The following is a 21,838-nucleotide window of genomic DNA, read 5'->3' as shown; positions in this document are numbered from 1 at the left end:
AATGAAGAGATGCATTTTAACCTACTTCTGTGTTGGCTCAGAATTCACAGAGAAAGATTAACACATTCTCCCTTGCCCTGGATAATGACACAATTACAACCAGAAGCTTTTTTATTCTAACCTCTCTTCATCAACATCAACAAAGTGCCATTTTTCAGTCCATGTAACATTGCTATAATCAGATCATCCTTAAACATGCCCTGGTAACATCTAGATTTGACTACTTCAATGCACTGCTGACAGGAATCTCAGTAAGGCTCCTGGCTCCACTACAGATGGTTCAGAATGGATCTTCCCGTATAATCTCATGAACATAACAAAACCCAATGAACATGGGGTAGTTGAGGCATGAACATATTCAGCCTCAACTACCTGCTACCAGTTTTATATAGGACCAAATTCAAGATTATTCTGCTACAATTTAAGGCCAGCCAGAGTTATTCACCTAGGTTCATATCAAATCTTTTTAAGAAATATTCCTTACGATCATCCGACTCCAGAGGTCTGCTTATACCAGTCATAACCCTGCATAGCATGTGTTACAGTGATTTCTCATATATGGACGCTCAGCTCTGGAACACAACCTATATAGTTCAAGGAGGCGGTTATTATCCAAATTCAAAAAACAACTTAAGACAATCAAGCTAACATTTATTGTTTTGACTAGTAGGTAATGTTTTCATTACTGTGATCATTGACTCTACTTATTGTTTATCAAGGTTTTCTACCTCATGAATATTGAGAGTAGGAAATGACCTTACAAATATTATCATTAGTCAGGACTGGGTGGTTTGAGCCCATAAAGATGATTGGGTAAAAAATACTTAAGTAACCAGTTTAAAATAGCAATAAAGTATTTAACACCGCCCTTAACCATGGTGTATTAGGCCATATACAACATTCCCACTAGTAAAATATTTTCCAAGCTATAAGTGTTCACTCACAGTATGCCTACAGTATGATGTAATGCTAATTAGGTATCAACAGCCACTAATACACTTACTAATAAACAACAATTCAGAAAAGGTGTGTTTATTCCCTTTCTCAGCAGCTTAGAAGACACGTTTTCCAAGTGTTGCTCAGTGTGCAGTAATGTGTTCAGAAGAATAAAAAATACTTTTATTTAAGTTTGATCTAACAGCCGTGAGACTTTGTTATGACAGGAAATACGTACATATATTTAATCAGTGTGAAATATGCTTTATAAGAATGTTTCTTAAATATAATTGTATAATGTTGATTTTGATATCAATTTCAAATGTTATTTTATTTTAAAAGTGTTGTGTTGAATACTTACCAGTTGATGTAACATCACTACACACTTATGGTAATGTTACAGCAAATGGTAGCATACTGATAAGTCCTACTACTATTAGAATTTAATTATTATGACTGAGTTGCCTGTTTGTTCCACTTAGCTGTCTTAAAATGTATGAGCTAACTGTAATTGGCCCAGGTTAAGAATGTCTGCTAAAACACTAAAGTGGAAAATGTACTACAAACATGTCATTATATCATCACATTTAATTTTAGGTTAAACTGGTGAACCAAGTTATTTTTGCAATTGTGGTATCCTAGCACCACCACATGGCTCGTCTTTCAGCCAATCATCTGTACTTAAAATAACAACCATAAGAAATGTAATGTATTTCAGATTTCTGGTTTCATATGAAATTATGATTCACTGTTTTCTCTTGTATGTCACTTGTTCCTCCATAGAAGAAAGACAGAGTTGTGTCAATGTGATACAGATTTTTCAATTCAGAACCCTGACTGCAGTAAATGGATCTGGTGACGTATGTTAATGCAGACTGAAGGTGATTCTCTTGTATTAGCAGCAATCCCCTTTGTTTAATCACCTCAAAGAGAGAGAGAGAGAGAGAGAGAGAGCGAGTGAGCGAGCGAGCGAGAGAGAGAGAGAGAGAGAGCGAGAGAGAGAGAGAGAGAGAGAGAGAGAGAGAGAGAGAGAGAGAGAGAGAGAGAGAGCGCGAGAGAGAGAGCGCGAGAGATAGCTCTGATTACCTGGGCCACAAAAATAAATTCATTTCAGATGATGTAATGTATTTTACATTTCTCTCCATACAAAAATGCAGCAAAAAGACACTGAGTGTGACTTGAAAGTGCAAGATAACCACGGATGCTTTCCCAAGCTAGATATGGATTCAAGTCTGGAGCTATTTTCACAAAACCTGTAGTGTTATGTTGGTTCTGCCAGGGGTTGTTATTAGGACATCTACTGCTGGAGATGTTAATGTCCCTGCAAACTCTGTTTGTAATATAGTAATCTGTTCTGAAAATTAGAGAATTCTAGTCCTGAAATTAAAGAATTCTAGTATTAATCACCCTGTGGCCACTGAGGTCTAAAGTCGTCATCTTGTTCAATGTGTATTGGAGTGGAATAAGCTGTGAATTGCTAAGTTTTCTTCTGTAAGTCTGGTTTCTTCTTTTCTTGGAAAGCAACTGAAAACATCTCAACACTGGCTCTGAAACAATTCTGCTGTCACCGGGAACAGCACTTGTTCAGCGGAGAGCACAATGTTACTGTCCTGTTAAACATTGTTAGTGAGTTTATTACATTAATTACTTTTATTTTATTACTCAGTTATGAGGTTAACATTTGACATTTTACTCATTTAGCAGACAATCTTACAGTTAGTGCATTCATCCTAAAATAGCTAGGTGGGACCAACACACAACCCACTGATAGTACATTTTACTCAATTAAGTAGCTATCCGCAAATCCTTGGACGGTCATCAATGTTGAAGGGATATCGTGATTTCTGAACTACGCAACTAAGAAACCTTCTGGGAAATTATCTAGCCACCATTGATTTTCTTAGGGCTGATCAGAATCACAAAAGCTTATGTCAGCTGATAGCAAATTACCTTTGTACATGATTTGGAAAGTGATTGGTTGAATCTGAACACATTTACCTCCAATATGAAGGGTCTGCCCAGTTATGCAACTAAGGCATGAACACAATTTTGGGGGAAGAAATTATCCATGTGTTTTCCACTTAAATATTGTAGATTACAAGATCTTATTCAATGTGAAAAAAGGTCAGACATTATTTGTTTTGATTTGCATCAACAAAAGCTACAACAAAAGTTGTGTTTGACACATTTTAAATAATTGACAAATTTGACACATTTTTTATAATATTTAGTACAATGGTAGTGTGATGAATACAGGGCTTCCACCATCAGTAAAATTCTGATATCTTTCCCAGTAATCGGTCTTTTAACATATCACATTTTGCATTCCACATCAGGACTTTCAGTTATTATTAAACAAATAAAACAAATGTTCTTCCTGTGTAAACACACCCTAAATGATTCCAGCTGCATTAGAAACTAACTATAAAGTATTGTCTTCAACTTCAGGATGAATTAATTGTGATATTCATTAAATATATTTGGAAGTAACTAGTTACACTACAATACAGCTACCGCTCAGCTAAACCCAATGATGCAGGGAGTTGATGTGTAATTTTCAACCGAATTTTTTTGGCATGTTCAATAAAACAGACAAATCTGTCAATATAGCAAATATCTCGAAACAGTGGCATGTTCTTGAGAACATGTATTTGCTATGGTGTCAAGTTTAAAAAGCAGAATGCAAAAACAGTTATGGCAATATGCAAAATGTACAGCATGCTATGTACTGTGAGGTTCTGTTTTGTTTTTGTTGTTGTCCCTGAATGTAGCCTTTTCTGTTTGGTTTTGTTCCTTCGTTCTTGAATATAGCTTGTCCTTCTGTCATTATTGTTTTCACCTGTGTCTTGTTATCTCCCTAGTTTATTTTCATTAAAGCCATTGTTGTTCCATTAACTCTGCTTGGGTGGGCTGCTTACCTCCACTTGTGACATACACCATCAAATGAAAATACTACCATTTAAAAATGACAGTTCTATAAAGGGAATACTTGTATATGGCATTTAGGGTGTATAGTGAGGTTTTACTGTGATATTGTTAAGAGACCATTCACTGGTTGTTTGTTTCTACCATGTACTCCACATGTAAGGGATAAGTTGCTAGAATGAACCCAACAACATGAAGGGAATGAAATTCAGTGACTGAATAAATAAATTAACAAACTCTATTAAACTTGAATGGGCAATCGTTGTGTCCAATCTGTATTCCTACAGTGCACACTATAAAACAACAACAGTCACGAGCTAGCTAGCTAAAACACATAGTTATACATACTTAGATCTCAGGTTATTGTGACTGACAAGAACAACTCTACATTATAGAGTGCTTAAGTGTTTACTCTATGGCTCGATATTGGGTCCTTTATTGTTATTCACAGTAACCCTGTCGAATTACCAACCTCTTTTTTTTGCATGTTCCCTTTTATCAATATCTTGGTATTTTACTTTATGGTTGTCATTTAAAATGCACATTACTGAGTTAGTAAAGATATTGAACATTTAACTTGGATAAACCTTTACAGAAATTTGATATCAGAAAATAGTGTAGTTCACTTTTGTTTGTCTTATACTATGGGGATACAATCTATAAGCAGCAGTTTCACTTAAACTATTGGATGCTGTATTTTACTATGGACTTATCATTGTATTATGTATGAAAAGATGAGATGGGCTTTTCTGTATGTAAGATGAGAGAAGCACTCTCTTTCATTTAAAAGGCACCTGCATGGGTTCTTAATAACTTGCCTGATTAAATAAAAGTAAATACAAAAAAGAAGGCTAATATGACTCATAAACCCAAAGACACTCCTTTAACCTGTCATCCTCATCAAAACATTTCCCCTGGTTTGCTCCTAATGAGATGCACTGTGGCTCTACTAACTAGCTACCGACTTGAAAGCAACTTACTTGTATTTTTCCATTTGCCATTTTGGTCCAGATGGTTTAGTTTGCTGCATGCAGCCTGTTATTCTCTGACGTTGTGCTTTTGCTTGAAACCACGGCGCACATTTTTGTACAGAGAACCCCCATGTAAGAGTACCAAAGGTTTTTGGACAATTCGCTTGACAGCTCTCTTATTAGGCAGATGTGTTTCTCTTATTAGGCAGATGTTTGTTTTTATCATTAGTGCAAGCACAATAAAGCTGCCAAAGTCTGACAACATGAGGACCAAGGAAGTGTCAGTTCAAGTCATCATTGCCTTCATGATGCACATTAATCAGAATAAATCAAACTGAGCCAAATCAATTGTTTGGTGCATTATTAAGACGAAAGAAAGCACTGGTTTGCACAACAATAACAACTGACCTGCTAGGCCTCTATAGTGGATGAATAATGAATACTTACCATAATTAAGAAATATACAACAAACCACAGGACAGATCAGGAACACTCTCCAGGAGGTAGGCATGGATGTGTCAGCCACTACCATTTCTAATTGGGGCATTGTATGTTGCATAACATTATAAACAAATTATTAAAAATGGTGTTAGTGTGTACTCAGGTTCCCTTTATTTAATACTGGGTTGTGGTTAAGGATATAAAATAATTAGGTGGCAAAAATGTGTAATAATACATAAACTCAGGAAATTGACAAATACATTTTTACATCACTTTAAACCCCTTGTTGTTCAGGTAAACAGAAAGATCCAAATCATGGTTAAAAGCATTGTTCTAGCTGGCAGTGAGTCAGCACTGCGCTGGCAGAGCTTTGTTTCATGTGGCTCACAAATCTTTGTTGCAAATGGCCTCTAGGAGGTGAAACAACATGGCATAATAATGTGTTAAATTGGACAGGATCACTGGACAGAGTGCACATTTTATGCAGCCTCTTATTGCTTCTTCTTCATTTCCATTAATCTGGCCATTTGTTTTTACTATTTGGCTTCCAGAAAAAAGTGTATAGGAAGAAAACCTAAGAGCCCAAGAGCTTGAAATAAGAAAATGCATGTACTGTGTGAACAGCAATTGGATTTTGTTTGGATGATTTTATGCTATACTATATACTTCTAACATTTGTGTACAGTAGAACAATTATGTTTCAGCAAGCATGTTGACGAGTAGTTTTAAGAACTGAAAAACACCTTATTAATGCAATCTACAAAAGGCTGGGATGATTTGCCTGCAGTTTGCTTTCAGCCTGAGGCTTAGGTGTCTTAACACCAGCTGAATGGCCCTTCTTTTAAAACTCAAAGAAGAATATGGTAGAAAGTACTAGAATAGGGTATCCCAAATGGCACATCAGGGCCTCATTCCGGTTATTGCAGCTAGGAGCTCAATTCAGTGATGGGGTTCTTGCAGAAGGTATTGCTCTTGTGACTCCTTGTGGTGGTTTACAGACTGGCAAATTCAGTTGTGTTTGTTGGTCAGAGAATATACGCTCCTCCAAGTGTATGTACTTGTGAGTACTTTCTGGTTGAGTGAGATGTGCATTGGTAAAAACAAATCGATCATGAACTTCCAGGAAGTGGGAAAAGAACACTGTGATTCTTCGCTTGGCTGATGGATGCCTTGTTGTGGCATGGAAGTGGGGCTATTGTCTCTCTCTTCTTTGGACTACATGGTTCATCCGCCGTCTCATTGTTTGTCTGGCCTTCAAAGAGATGGAAGCAGGTATTGCTGGGTATTACTACGTTTAGCTAACTACTCATCTTCAGTTAGTATTAGGTAGTGTGACCTTTTTGTTTCATGATCTTAATTTCATCGACCGTCTTGTGTAATTTGTTCCCACAAAATTGTTTTGGATGTCAGGTCCTGGCAGTGAGGATGCCCCTAGCCATCTCTGCACTGGTCTAGGGGCCATAATCAGGAACTGGCAGAGGAGAGGCCTCTAGGCATCTCTGTGTTTTTGTTTCAGTTGTCCCCAATTAGAGGCACCTAGCCTCCATTGCCTCTACAACATAAATGTGCTTCAAAATTTTTCTGAGATACTGCATTTGGGATTTTCATTAGTTGTCAGTTATAATCATCACAATTAAAATAAATAAACATTTGAAATATCAGTCTGTGTGTAATGAATGAATATAATATACAAGTTTCACTTTTTGAACGGAATTACTGAAATAAATCAACTTTTTGATGATATTCAGATTTTATGACCAGCGCCTGTAATTGGGGATCCTATTTAAGTTGCTGTTTCCATCCTTGTGTTGTCGGTTACTGTTTGTTGTGAGGAGATGCTGGTTGGTTTGTGGTCTGTTGTCCTTTTGTTTGTTTTCCTGTTGGTTCCAAAAAAGTTGGAAAGATCTTGCATGGTGCCCTAGACCGAGGGAGATTGACCATCATCTTGAACTTCTTCCATTTTCTAATAATTGCGCCAACAGTTGTTGCCTTCTCACCAAGCTGCTTGCCTATTGCCCTGTAGCCCATCGCAGCCTTGTGCAGGTCTACAATTTTATCGCTGATGTCCTTACACAGCTCTCTGGTCTTGGCCATTGTGAAGAGGTTGGAGTCTGTTTGATTGAGTGTGTGGACAGGTGTCTTTTATACAGGTAACGAGTTCAAACAGGTGCAGTTTATACAGGTAATGAGTGGAGAACAGGAGGGCTTCTTAAAGAAAAATGAACAGGTCTGTGAGAGAGATTTCTTACTGGTTGGTAGGTGATCAAATACTTATGTCATGCAATAAAATGCAAATTAATTATTTAAAAATAATACAATGTAATTTTCTGGATTCTGTCTCTCACAGTTGAAGTGTATCTATGATAAAAAGTACAGACCTCTACATGCTATGTAAGTAGGAAAACCTGCAAAATCAGCAGTGTATCAAATACACATATACTGTATGTATATGTTTAAAACATCTGTGAATGTGTATGTGAATAAAGGTGAGATGTTCATGTATTAATATTTCTTTACTTGTCTGACAGTCACGTTTGATTGTTAGGGTTTACTGAGGGATGCTGCTAGCGTGATGGGGCAATAAGCCCTTGGCATTTTGAAGCACATTTATATCACCTTAGCTGTTTGCTATGCAAGATACTTCACTACAAAACAGAGTAGAGCAGGGCATTTAGTTCCTGGAACATGGAAGGCTCAAACCAGCCAATCAAGAGCGGCAAGGTCATGGCATATCCGAAAGCAAAATCCTTTGATATAATGTTCTGAATATTCCCACCTGAAGGACAGTTGTCGGTCTAGCCACAGGTGTAGACTGAGAAGGTAGGATAGGTCAGATTTAACCTTCATAATCCTCTGCAAAGAGGCACAGTGATTCCTGTTACATCCTGTTACATTTCAAAATAAAACTACTACTGATAGACATGGTTGCTATCTGATTGTGGTATGAGACCTACTCATTCTTGTTACACTATTAAATATGTAAGGACCCAACAACAACAACAACAGCAACAACCTTTTTTAAAAGGTCCCGTTCCTTGCCCCGGATATCTCTCAGATGAATCTGATTGGCAGAAGGGATCTCATTTGCAAGATGGACGAGTACTTGGTCTTCTACCCACCACGCCCCAACCTCAAAGTCAAATATGTTTTTGAATATGAACTATAAGAATAGTAATCTATGAGATGTGAAAAACCGCAGTGTAATTCTAGAGGATTTGGCAGTGCATCCAACAACAGCCTTACAACCATGTGTAACGATGTCAGCCCAGGAACTCCACATGCAGCGTTTTCATCGTCTGAGAACAGTCATCTGGGGAGGATGAAACTGTGCAAATGAGCTCTGCACAAACTGTCAGAAAAGTTCATCTGCATGCTTGTTGTCCTCACCGGGGTGTTGACCTACTTAGCATGTTCGGGATATTCTGGATCAATGTACACAACAGTGTGTTTCAGTATTCAATATCCAAAAACTGTGAACAGCCACTGACAAGTATTGACACCACATTCGAAAGGCCAGAGAAACAGCCTGATCATCTCTATGTGGAGGTGTGTCACGCCACAGGTGGCAAAGAGGGGTCATACCAGAACCTGACCCATTTATTACCCATACCGCTAACTTTATTTTAAAGATACTTGTGCCCTGCAAATGTATTCAATTCCAAGACCAGCTCTCTCATATTACTGAATTACAAATGTTACATAAACATTATATTTTGTTTGATATTTCATTTTAAAACACTGACAACTTAGAATCAATTATTGTATTTTGACATTGGCACTATGTTGGGAAAAATGTGTAAGAAAATGTAACTGAAATATGTTTCTGGCAAAAGTGAACAAGTGAAAGTATTTTAAATTGACAGATTTTCTCATATGACTGTAAGTCAGTAATGGCCATTGAAATGCATTGGGATTTATACAAATATGGCTGTACTGTAAAAAAAAAAAAAAAAAAAGTATAATATAAATAAACCATTGTAGCTGCCAAAGACAAGATTCAACAAAAACTGGTAACAATGTACAATATATAGTTATAAAGACATAATAAGCATATTTCTTTGGTTCGCGTTAGTGTTTTCATTTCATTTCTTCCTCTGTGTTTCTGCAGGTTAGAAGAGGGCGATAATGTAAGGGACAACAAGAACAACGCTAAATTGATGGATGTTTTTGACGACCCCAACTTTTCTGTGCTGGTTCCAAACCTGGAACAGTTCAACAAAGACAATGAGAGTGGTAAAACTAAAGATATTTCATGTTTGCTTTTGTTAGAAGGGTAACAGGGCTACTTCTATATAATAAATGAATGTAAAAAAGTAATTCCCCTTCACAATATATCAAAACATATGTTTATATTACATTGTTAAAAGTCAGTTTCAAATGTGTTAAAGCCTTTTCAAATGTGTTTAACAGAGGGAATGCTGCTACATTATCACAGTACATGACGTCATGATGCTGGATACAAGAAAGGCACAGTACTCTTATGTGGAACAAGATGCTATGCACACTTTTCACCTCTTCTGCTATTTAGTTTTGTCTGTGACCTTCACTGAACTGAAAGCCTTGATATTTAGTGACCTTAACCTGTGTTACTTCTCAATCTCACACATTATAGAGGTGATGATGAAATGATGAGTAGTCATTTTTTCCTGCTTGAATTAGATCTTTTATGTCTGATCTCTGTAAATAATTTGTACTTTGTTAAGCTTGTTGGAAAAACATAACTTGGACCTTTATCAACTGTAAGGAAGGAAGAGACATTCTTCAAGAAGGGAAATCGTACACATTATTATATTAAAATGTACATTATATTGGAAATATTTATATATATATACAACCCCATTACCCAAAAAGTTGGTATGCTTTGTAAAATATTAAGAAAAACAGAATGCAATGATGTGCAAATCCTTTAAACCCTATATTCAATAGAAAATAGTACAAAGACAACATGTCAAATGTTGAAACTGAGAAATGTTATTGTTTCTTGAAAAATATATGCCCACTTTCAATTTGATGCCAGCAACACGTTTCAGAAGAGCTGGGTCAGAGGCACCAAAAACTGGGAAAGTTGTGTAATGATAAAGAAAAACCTAGTGGAACGTCTCACAATTAATTAGGTTAATTGGCAACAGGGCAATAATATGATTGGGTATAAAAGGAGTCTTTCAGAAGAAAGGATGGGGAGGGATTCACCACTCTGTGTAAGACTGCGCAGGCAAATAGTGCAACTATTAAAGAAAATAACATTTCTCAACATGAAATTACAAAGAGTTTGGGGATCTCATCATCTACGGTACATAATATCATTAAAAGATTCAGAGAATCCGGAGAAATCTCTGTACGCAAGGGACAGACACGATTCTGTAGTGGAAATCACTGCATGGGCCCAGGAATACTTCCAAAAACCACTGTCTGTCGCTGTATCCACAAATGTTTTTACTCTGCCATGCAAAGAAACCATATATAAACAAGATCCAGAAATGCTGTCGTTTTCTCTGGGCCCAAGCTCATTTAAAATGGACTGAGGCAAAATGGAAAACTGTCCTGTGATCTGATATATCAAAATTTGAAATTCATTTTGGGAAATTCATCCTCTGGGCTGAAGAGGAGAGGGACCATCCGACTTGTTATCAGCGCACAGTTCAAAAGCCAGCACCCATGATGATATGGGGGTGCATTAGTGCACATGGCATGGGTGACTTGCACAATTGTGAAGGCACCATTAATGCTGAACAATATATAGAGGTTTTGTAGCAACATATGCTGCCATCCAGACAACTCCTTTTTCAGGGAAGGCCTTGCGCTTAAGGGGAAGACAATGCCAAATCACATTCTGCATGTATTACAACAGCATTGCTCCGTAGTAAATAAGTCTTTGTACTGAACTGGCCTGCCTGCAGTCCAGACCTGTCACCCGTTGAAAACATTTGGCGCATTACGAAACGAAAAATACGACAAAGGAGACCCTGAACTGTTGAGCAGCTGAAATCCTATATCAAACAAGAATGGGAAAACATTTCACTTTCAAAACTACAGCAATTGGTCTCCTCAGTTCCCAAACCATACAGAGAATTGTTAAGAGACGTGGTGATGAAGCACAGTGGTAAACATGCCCCTGTCACAACTTTTTTGAAACGTGTTGCTGGCATTAAATTCTAAATGGGCATGTATTTTTCCAAACAATAAAACAATACAGTTTCTCACTTTCAACATTTGATATGTTGTCTTTGTACTTTTTTCTATTAAATACAGGGATGAAGGATTTGCACATCATTGCATTCTAGTATAATTTGCATATTACGCAGCATAACAACCTTTTTGAAATACTATTATTTAAAAATAATACAATTTATTTGTTCTGCTCTACAGACTCACCCAGCCAGGAGAGTAATAGAAAGCCAGACACTGCCAGCATCCCACCTATAGCCAATGAACCAAAACAAGGCCCTGAGAGGACCTCGCTGAGTCCATCCTCACCCCTGAGCCCAACAGTTACCCCTCAGTCCAGCACCACAGCCACTAACACTGATGATTCCACCAATGCCATCTCCCTCACCTCCTGCCTCACAAAAGGGGTGAGTCACTGGGCTCTTCCAGAGGGCTGTAGTGACAAGGCTGCCTTCACCATAATGGAGACAGGGGGTGTCTCTGCTCTGTCGGTGGGGGACTGCCTCATGCCACAGAGCCGCACGTGCCTGGGCTGCTTCATCGAGACTAAGGACGCTGCAGAGCCTGATCCCGGCCTGGGCCAGGACTACGACCCCTGTCCTGACATGAGCATGCAATGCATGAGTTCTGGGGATGGGATTCGCTATGGGGATCAGCTGCTGTCTGATCAGCTTCTAAGCTACCCAGAGCACAAGGTCAGGGTGAAGGAGAAGACAGGTGAGGAGAAGTCAGCGGAGGACAGCGACTCAGAGGACGTCACGTCCAAGAGTATCTATGAAGGCCTGCTCCTGGACAAGTGTAACGGTGAAGAGGCTCTGCTGGCCAACTCCAGCCAGGACTGGGGCTGCTTCGAGTCCTTTATCAGCGAAAGCAAGATTGAGCTGCTGGACCTCTGCTCAAAGAATGAACTCTCTGTAAACCTATTCTCAGAAGAGGATGTAGATAACTACATGTTTGATGATGAGGATGAGGACTCCACCCTAGGCAGCGACGTGTGCTCGCTGAAGATCCGCTACGAGTCCTTCCAGGACAATGTCCGAGAGAAGACCAGCGCCATTCAGGAGGAAACCCAGTTCAACTTCTTCCCAAGTGTTGTCACCAAAAAAGAGGGTGAGGTACCAGGGAAGAAGGGAGCAGAAGGGCTGCAGAAAGTTGAGGTCTGGGCAGCTGGAGAAAAGGTTGACAAAAACAGCTCTGTTGAAATGACGCCGAATGTCAGTCCAGAGAGCAGCTACCTGTTTGACTTCAACAACTCCACTGAGGACTCTGGAGAGTACAGTGATGACAGCTCCTGTACTGGATCCTCTCTTGACACCTGCCAGACCAAACGTGAACACTACTTCCTCTCTAGGGAAAACTCCAGCTCCTCAAGCCACCTGAGTTACGGGCTGAGGTCCAAGAGGAAAGTCAGATACAGTGACGACTATTTGTATGACATGGATTCTATTGAAAGCGAAAGGAACACAGAAAGAAAGAAAAAGCAGCCACCGGGTCCGAAAAAAGAGGAGGATGATGACTGGTGTCCAAAGAAGAGGAGGAAATCATTACGAAAAGACCCCCCAGTAATAATCAAATACATAATCATAAACCGATTTAAAGGTGAGAAGCACATGTTAGTAAAGCTTGGTAAAATTGACACATCAGAAACAACAGTAAGCTTAAGTAAGGACTTAGTTCATAAGTACCAGAGAATGGCCCCTTTGAAAGCCTACTGGCAAAAGCGGCGCCAGGAAATGCAAGAGCACCGCAGGCTGGCTGCTGGTGATAAAAACACATTTTTAAATGGCTGCAGGCGTTCCCTTAATTCTAGCCTGACAAAACGAAAATACAGGATTGCAAATAGAGTCAGAATTCAAAGAATTCATGCTGTAGAGCTAGCACCAAACCATGCCAATCACAAACAGGAGGTGGGAGCAGCTGAGGCTGCCTGTACAGATATGGCATCTATAACAACAACAACCTCTGACTGTGCCGCTAGATTAGTCCAAGGCAGTGTGTTTGGAAGAAGCAGATCACCAGAGACGGAGGGGAAAAGACTTGGAAATAAGATGGTAAAAATAAGAAAATTTAAAAGCGAGGCCAGACTGAGGTTGAAAAACACGAAAGAGCAGAATGGCAAAACTGTTATAAGCCCACGAGAATTTGGCCCAGTAGCCCCAAATCAGAACTCATGCAGCACCCAGCTTTGTGATGACACCACTGAAAAGTCTACTGTTATACCAGCCCCCATCTCCTCTTCCAGCACAATGACCCATCCTGTAAATGTGAATAGTGATCTACCTGTCATCCCTGGAGGTTACCTGCAGACATTGCTGGATGCCTCTGACTCATCCACTAACACTGGGTTGTCATATTATTCCCAGCAGCCCCCCCGACAGCAGTATCCTCACGGCCTCTCAGAACAGGATCATCAATTCACTAACCTACAGCTGGCTCAGAGCTGTGTTCTGTCCCCTCCCTCAGAGTCTGAGCTCCAGCAATCCACCTCTAACTGCTCCAATCAGATGGAGCAAAATTTTGTTCACGCGTCATGGCAGCCTGGAGGTGAACAGATACCATTTACATCTGACATTCCGCCTGAATCTGTTGGCTTTCCCAGCACCATGCCTTTGTCAATAACAAACAACTTGCCATTGTCGGAATATAGTCAAGTCAACGTAGATGCAAATCAAATACTGTATGATAAGACATTTATGCCTGAGGAGCCAGCAGAGCCAGACTTAGACTTACAAGCGAGCCAGTCAGCTGAGGAGGAGGTGCACTTTCACAGAGTAATTCTGAACACAGACAACGGCAGGCTGGCCAGCTATGACTCTATGGGCTCATTGTCCGCCACGTCAAGCAACTACAGCTCTATGAGTCTCAAGTCCTGTGAGAAGGAGAGTGAAGAGGACGTGAACGAGAACTTCTTGGCCCACTGTAGTCCCAAACTGGTGATTCAGCAAAGTACTGATGAGATCACTCCCCTGAGGGAGTCCACAGACCTTCTGGACATCTCCAATTTCACCCCTGATAAGTTCAGGCACTCATCGTTATCAGAGATGTCACCACCCAACACGCCAAATCTCTCTCCACAAGTGATGGGGCCAGAAATGAGGGAAAGCCAAGGAAAGGCCAGGGAGTTTCAGGGAGAGACAAGAGACAGGACTCACTCAGCTACACCAGATGGGACAAAGTGGGACTGTAATGTCCTTTCACAACAAAAACATGATGGCGGAGCGATAAACAATCAAGAGTTCCATTTCCATAATTTCAGTGACAGTGACTGTACAGGGTTAGGTGATAAGATTGATGGTACTGATGTCATTGATGAGCAGGCCGAATCCATAGGAGGCCGAACTAAAGGCCCCAAGTCCAAAAGGAAAACAACCAGCAAACAGAAAACCAAGGCTCCAAGGGCTCCCAAGATAGAAAAGAACAAAGCCCCTAGACAGAATTCTCGTTCATCCAAAAAGCTAAAATCCCTGCTTGATCCAAAGGTAAAAGGTGAAGAAAGTGAAGGCCTTGTAGCATTGTCAGAAGACTGGCCTTTACTGATGGAACACAGTGGGGGCTGGGCAGACGGCAACAAGAACAACAGTTCTATGGATGATGGCCAGCGAGAGTTTGAGGAGCCCTCCAACATCCTCTCCAACATAGTCTCTGGGATGGCAGAGGTAGAAAGGTTTATGAAGGTCTCCATCGAGCCATTGTGGGATCCCATGTCTGGACTCTGTCAGCCTCCAGAGGCCAACAGCCTTAAAACAAAAACACTCAAAATTCTGGCAGGAACAACAGCTGACATCAGGAAAAAGGGTGGTTATGCCACCTCCACTGGGGCAGGAAGGGGCAGGAAGGTAACTGGCCGTGAAGCCAAAAACCAAGTCAAGTTCATTCATTCAAACCCCTTCTTCCCTCCTCTCACTCTGGACTGCCACATGTTCAACCAGTCCAGCCTCGGTATACCTGGCATCTGTGGGCCCGCACACAAAAAAATGTACCGTCACAAAACCAGTGCAAAATTTGCTCGTGATGAAACCAATACAGGGAAGCGGGAGTCGAGCAAGAACGTAGCTCTCATGGCCTCTTATGAGAAACTGAGGTAATATTTTGTAACAATGGCTGCAAAATTCCCTGTATTATCTCCCGCCTCTTGCTCTGTACCTTTGGTTCCTTAATGTTCTCCCTTTTTTACTTAATTCTGAGTGCTGCATGGCAAAGACATTAACCCTGACTACCCCACCTCCTTTTTTTTTACCCTGAATAGAGCTGAAATAACTTGCATGTGAGATTTAATTTGTTCCTGCGAAACTACCTATTGAGTGATTGATTGTTCTCAGCTTGACTGGGATTTCAAACTACTGTAACTGACACTGCTGCTTGGGTCACCTTGGTATATAGCTTGTTTCATTTTTTGTTACTTTAATTTTGACCATGTATAATATAAGAAATGCCTTGCAACTGTATTGAAAATCGTTTTTGTGATACTTTAATGCTTTGTTTTGTTTTTTCAATTCTCCATTTCAGCGGAAGAGCTTGCCCCATCTTAATATTGTCCGAATTAAATGTGGCTCTACACAAGTTTAAAATTACAGTTAAAAAGTTTTCCATCTTTACATTAAGTGTGTGGTTGCCTTCAGAGTAAGAAGAAAAAGTGGATTGGGTCATGAGGGGACAATTTTAATGTATGATCATTACCAATTTCACCCAGCCATTACATTTGTGAATGTTTCAATGGTGATGGAGAACTGCATCGCGGTTCTGATGGGAACCAGACTTTTCATAATAAAAAAGGGAATTTTTTTGTATTAACAATGAGAGGACTTTCTCAAACTGTACTAATTTTCGTAAACTCTTGAAATGGCATTATTTGTCATTGGCTTAGTACCATGGTTTGGGGAGAGGAGGTGGGAGGGTATGTGGATGAAGTTCTCAGAATTGCAATTTGTTAATGCTATTATTGTACAGAGACATACATATGCACTATTTGCAGAATATGACAATAATTATAACTGTGTAAAATTGAATTAATGTGCCAAGCGTTGAACAAGTATCTGTATAAACATTTTATATCTATATGTATATTTGCTGTTTCATGTTCTTTTTGTTAGGGTTGTGGGGTCGGGGTTCTGGACTGTGGTGGCCGGTCAGCATTCCAGACATCTTCTTGGGACACATGCTGTTTGCAAAGCACCTTTAGCTGAAAGTGCTTTAATTTTTATGAAAACACTAATTCCAGTCTTTTCTTTAACACATTCCTTTAAAATGATTGCCATCTGATCTGCAAACCAACAGCCAACATGGTGAAATACAGAATGGGATTGAATAGATGCTGTGGAATGCTGAAATGCCATAAGCTGTTTTACCAACTAAATAGCAGAACTTTGGCATTAAGAAATATTTATGCTCTAACAGGTCAGTTAAAGATGCAGTCCACAATTTTTCCCACTGGTTGTAAAAGTGGCGCTGTTGACCCAAAAATGGTCCTTGAAAATTGTGTTCTGTTATGTGTTCGCTGATTGCTGCCCCATGTCATACAAACCCCTCGCTTTCAAACTTGGAATAGAATGGCTAACAGAGGTATGATAGTGATTCTTCTCAATGTTCATTTTGGCTGCATTTTTGTCATTTGAGTTGTTTTCATTTTTATCAGTCTGGTATAACTTCCGGACAACAGGTCTACTGTAGTTGGAGGCAATCTGATTGTGCACATGATTGACATAAGAAACGGCAAAAAGCAATGACTAAAATGACAAATTATTAGTCACATTTTAGTTATAAAATGTATTTTATGAAATAATGAATATTTAGACTACCTCTTGCCCATTATGTGAGGAGACAAAAAGAGTTGTCCAACAACATTATGGCTGTTGCCCATAGGTTTAGTATAATGATTCCTAAAACTCAAACTAAGTAAGACTAAAATAAGTTAACACTGATTATTCTTACTGGTTATGCACATACAAACAATTTACACACAATATTACACATCCAGCCCAAAATGGGATGTTTAAATATTTTGTCAATCACAAAATCACAGACAACATCTTGAAATCTTGATGTTTGCATTCGTTCTACACTCAAGATTAGCGCACTGCTTCAAATAATCCCATGCAATACCATGCTTTATCTACGGATGCACCAGCATGGAGCTCAGTACTGAAACGCTACAACTTATTTAAATTGACATTAATAAATACTACCCATCAGAGATCTATTTTTATTGTGAAGACCTTTGTCTCTGGAAACCCCCATTCTCCTCCATCTTCTCCCAAGTTGCCCGGCTAGCTACTGAGCCTGGAGATCAGGACAGGTGTCACCACCAGGTGGTGTGGAGCAGACTGCCTTATATCATCCCTGCCCATTGTCAACTGAATGTACTGTTCACTTCCTCTTAAACAGGAGTTTTGTAGATGTACCACTGTTGAGCTGCCTCTGAAATGGGCTCGAAAGAAATTCCCCTTGCAGGTAACTAAAAAAGTATGAAGAAATCATTGTTGCCCTATTTATGAATGTATGAGATACTATTATGTTTAATGTATTTCTGACATGATTTTGACATTAACAAGAATTATGTTTTGCCTTTTTTGTTAAAAAAGATTTTGCTTTAAAAATATCGTCTGAGTTGCTGAGAGGGGGATTCCAAAAGAACTCTTGACATCCTTGATCTTGTATATTTTTCAGTGTGCTAATTTGTAAAATATTTTCGAAGTGTATATTTTCTTAGGAAGTGCTGTGACGTATTTGTGAGTGTGAAGACCCTTTTTTGCCTTCACATACAGTGAAAGGGATGTATAACTACATGCCTCTGGTTTTAAAAACCAAAATAATAAACATAACAAAAAAACTATAAAAAGGAGCAGGGAAAATGCTGAGGAAAAAAAGCTGTAACATTTTGTCAGAAGTTTTGTAATCAGACCAATCTTGTTGTGGGAGTGTAGTGCTTTAGTGTAAAAGTATGATAAAACTGAAAGACATAATTGTGATTTCATTGCTGTTTTATAGATTATCATGTAAAACATTCTAGTATTATTTTGTTTTCTTGTAACTGTTGCAAAGGTTTAAATATTTGTGAACAAGCCTGTATGGTGACAATGTAATATTGGTAACTCGCTGAGTTTTGTAATAATGTTTATGGAATAAATATAAAATAAAAATGAGCGTTTAATTGCTGCCTTCAGGTGAGTTCTCCATTTTATTCTCTGCGAGGACTGTATTGATCTCTTTCTGAAGATATATAAAATAATTGTGTTACATGGTTGTCAAGAAGTGTTAAAATATTTACTAGCAGTCGGTGCATGTTTTTCTGTCCGCAAAATAGATTAATTCCCAGGATTTCACTAAATGTTTCAGATTTACGATATTCTTTGTTTAATCTAGATTCTAGAAACCTTGATGGACTTTTTGTGGTCAAATGTGTGTTGCCTTAGTATTATGTTTTAGTGGAATGTGTTTTTTTATTTATTTTTTATATCTTGGTAAATAAGTAGGGCGGTCCATTTTGTTATCCTTGTTTATCTATGCATATGTGGTCAGGCACAATTATAAGGCACCCAGTAGAACTGTTACTCCAGCAGATGGCAATATTCATCACTTTTCTTTACGTGAACGAATCTTGCTGTGTTGCTACTAATACGCCTTTTAATACGTGGTATGCATGACTTTCACTGGGTATTGCACAATACCCACTGCTGCACACATTTAAATTAAATACCAGCTGAATGCAAATGTGTGTGAATGTTGACAACAACAGAATTTCTCAGAAATGTAAAGTATTCTAGTAATCTTTTGTTTACGGTGGTAACAAGCAAATCCAAGGTCGGAATGCTTACCAGTATCTACCACTGAGAGGAAGGCGGCAGAGTGCACTTATTAAATAGAAAGCCCTGGGAAATAAGAGTGCTACACAGTTTGCTTTCGACAAAGTTATTGTATTCTCCCTTTTTCCTCCAGTTAAGGAGGGGTGGGAAAGTTACAAGGGAAAGGAGACTTACATATTGAGTGAGTTTTCAGGAAGATAACATGACAGGAATCCCAGAACCGGGATGCTGGTCTACTTGGCAGTTACAAAGAAAAAGAGATATCTCAGACTGGCCAAAAAATAGAGAAGATTAAGATGGGCAAAAGAAAACACAGTGGACAGAAGAAGGACTCTGCCTAGAAGAGACTCAGTTAAATGAGTGGTTGCACCTCTAAATATTTACATGCATGTAGGTCAAATGGATGAACTGTAGAGCCATGTTAAATAAATATGAACATAACACCTATAGTGGCTCTCCAAAGTTGCCCCCCTTTGGATGTTTCCTAGTTTTCATGAAATAAGAACAGATTAAGATAAGAATCAATCAATCAATCAAATTTATTTATAAAGCCCTTTTTCCAACAGCAGTTGTCACAAAGTGCTTTACAGAGACACCCGGCCTTAAACCCCAAGGAGCAAACAACAGTAGTGTTGAATTTCAGTGGCTAGGAAAAACTCCCAAAGAAGGTCGAATTTTAGGAAGAAACCTAGAGAGGACCCAGGCTCAGAGGGGTGACCAGTCCTCTTCTGGCTGTGCCGGGTGAGATATTAAGAGTCCAATTGGAATAATAAATACATTTCTCCGGGCTAAATCCAGAGTCTATTTGATTTTAGACTAGGTCAGAAGTATGACCAGGTGGACAAGGACAGGGACAGCAACGGGCCCCCCAAACCAGGTAATCCGCAGGTGTGGACCAGGACCTCAACTCCTCCTAAAATGTAAAAGTTAGTAGTACATCCCTCATATCCCCCAGCACAATAATATAATAATATAGCAGCGTAACACCTTGGAACTGAGACGGGGGGGTCCGGTGACACTGTGGCCCTACCCGGGGGAGGCCCCGGACAGGGCCCAACAGGCAGGAAATCAATCCAACCACATTGCCAGGCATCAACCAAAGGGACACCCACCAACCGCAACCCCCCTGAATGAGGGCCGAGTATTGCTAGCAGCGTACAGCCCAATTGCACAAGTGCACAACAGAGAGTCAACAACAAGCCAGTGACCCTTCCCCCGAAAGGCATTGGAGGGAGGGCATCCCAGTGGCGACGAGAGCCCACCTGGCAAGACAGCAAGGGTGGACAGAATCAAGCCTACTGGTCACCTTCACGCCCCCAGGCCAGGCTACACCTAATTATAAACCGTGCTGTAGAGATGAGTTTTTAGTAGACACTTGAAAGTTTGCACTGAGTTTGCATTTCTAATCTTAATTGGCAGATCATTCCACAGGAGTGGAGCTCTATGAGAAAAGGCCCTGCCACCAGCTGTTTGTTTAGAAATTCTAGGTACAATTAAAAGGCCTGCATCTTGCGATCTAAGGTTACGTGTAGGTATATATGGCTGGATCATTTCAGCAAGGTAAGTAGGAGCAAGTCCATGTATTGATTTATAGGTTAACAGTAAAACCTTAAAATCAGCCCTAACCCTAACAGGCAGCCAGTGTAAGGACACTAGGACAGGAGTAATGTGTTCACATTTTTTTGTTCTAGTTAGGATTCTAGCAGCCGTGTGCAGCACTAATTGAAGTTTATTTATTCATTTGTCTGGATAACCAGAGAGAAGAGCATTGCAGTAATCTAATCTAGAAGTAACGAAAGCATGGATTAATTTTTGCAATGTTTCGAAGATGAAAATAAGCAACTCTTGAGACATATTTTATAATGTTCTTCAAAGGAGAGGTCAGGGTCAAGGGTAACACAGAGGTTTTTTACAGTTTTTTGGGATACGACCATGCAGCTGTCGAGGTTCACAGTGAGATCTGCTAACAACGCTCTTTGTTTTTTTTTTGTTTTTTTTAAATAAGATGTAGATGTTTGACACTGAGCAACAAAATAAATCCATAATGTCAAAATGAAAAATAAAATCTACTTATTTTTCTGAATTTATTACAAATACAAAACAGGAAATAAATGCTGAAAGGTATTATATATTAGCTGCCTGCATCTAAAGAACAGTATTTAAATGTCCAGTGAAGGGCTTGCTGCCAGTCATCTTCCACAGAAGTACACTCTTTGACTGATAAGACTTAGGATAGAAGTCTGCAGACTCCTCACAGTGTTTCATTTCCCACCTCACAGCCCTAAACTAAATATACTGTAGCTATGTGGGATCACTTCCACAGGAAAAACAACAAAAAGCAGCCAAAGCCAAAGGCTTGCAATGACAAAACAGAATGCATAGTAACAGAAATTACATTATCAACATTAGCCTCATTGGGCCTGTTGAAAAATCCTAATGCAACCAACACATGAACATTTCATGTTACCATAGTTGGACTTGGGCACCTTTCCATGTTGCCTCATCCTAGTGTCCTGGATAATTCTCAGTCAGTATCTTATCTCCGTGTTATTTGGGTGAACCCCATCCTTGTTGTAAAGCCTGGCATTTCTCCAAAGTCAA

The 21,838-nt window shown here is 39.5% G+C and overlaps 1 protein-coding gene across 1 annotated transcript in view; it reads left to right on the top strand.

Annotated features, from left to right (window-relative positions):
* nexmif (neurite extension and migration factor) overlaps positions 1–18,589 on the top strand; it is a 37,543-nt gene extending 18,954 nt beyond the window's left edge. Inside the window, exons 2-4 of the mRNA XM_020047849.2 lie at positions 9,382–9,506; positions 11,640–15,519; positions 15,945–18,589. Of these exons, the coding sequence (XP_019903408.1) occupies positions 9,431–9,506; positions 11,640–15,519; positions 15,945–16,062 (4,074 nt within the window). The 5' untranslated portion in view covers positions 9,382–9,430 and the 3' untranslated portion in view covers positions 16,063–18,589. The remainder of the gene's footprint in view (positions 1–9,381; positions 9,507–11,639; positions 15,520–15,944) is intronic.
* Positions 18,590–21,838: the final 3,249 nt, after the last annotated feature.

This window comes from Esox lucius, chromosome 7 (genome assembly GCF_011004845.1).
Source record: "Esox lucius isolate fEsoLuc1 chromosome 7, fEsoLuc1.pri, whole genome shotgun sequence".
NCBI classification, from domain to species: domain Eukaryota; kingdom Metazoa; phylum Chordata; class Actinopteri; order Esociformes; family Esocidae; genus Esox; species Esox lucius.
This window is presented reverse-complemented; position numbering and strand designations above follow the sequence as displayed.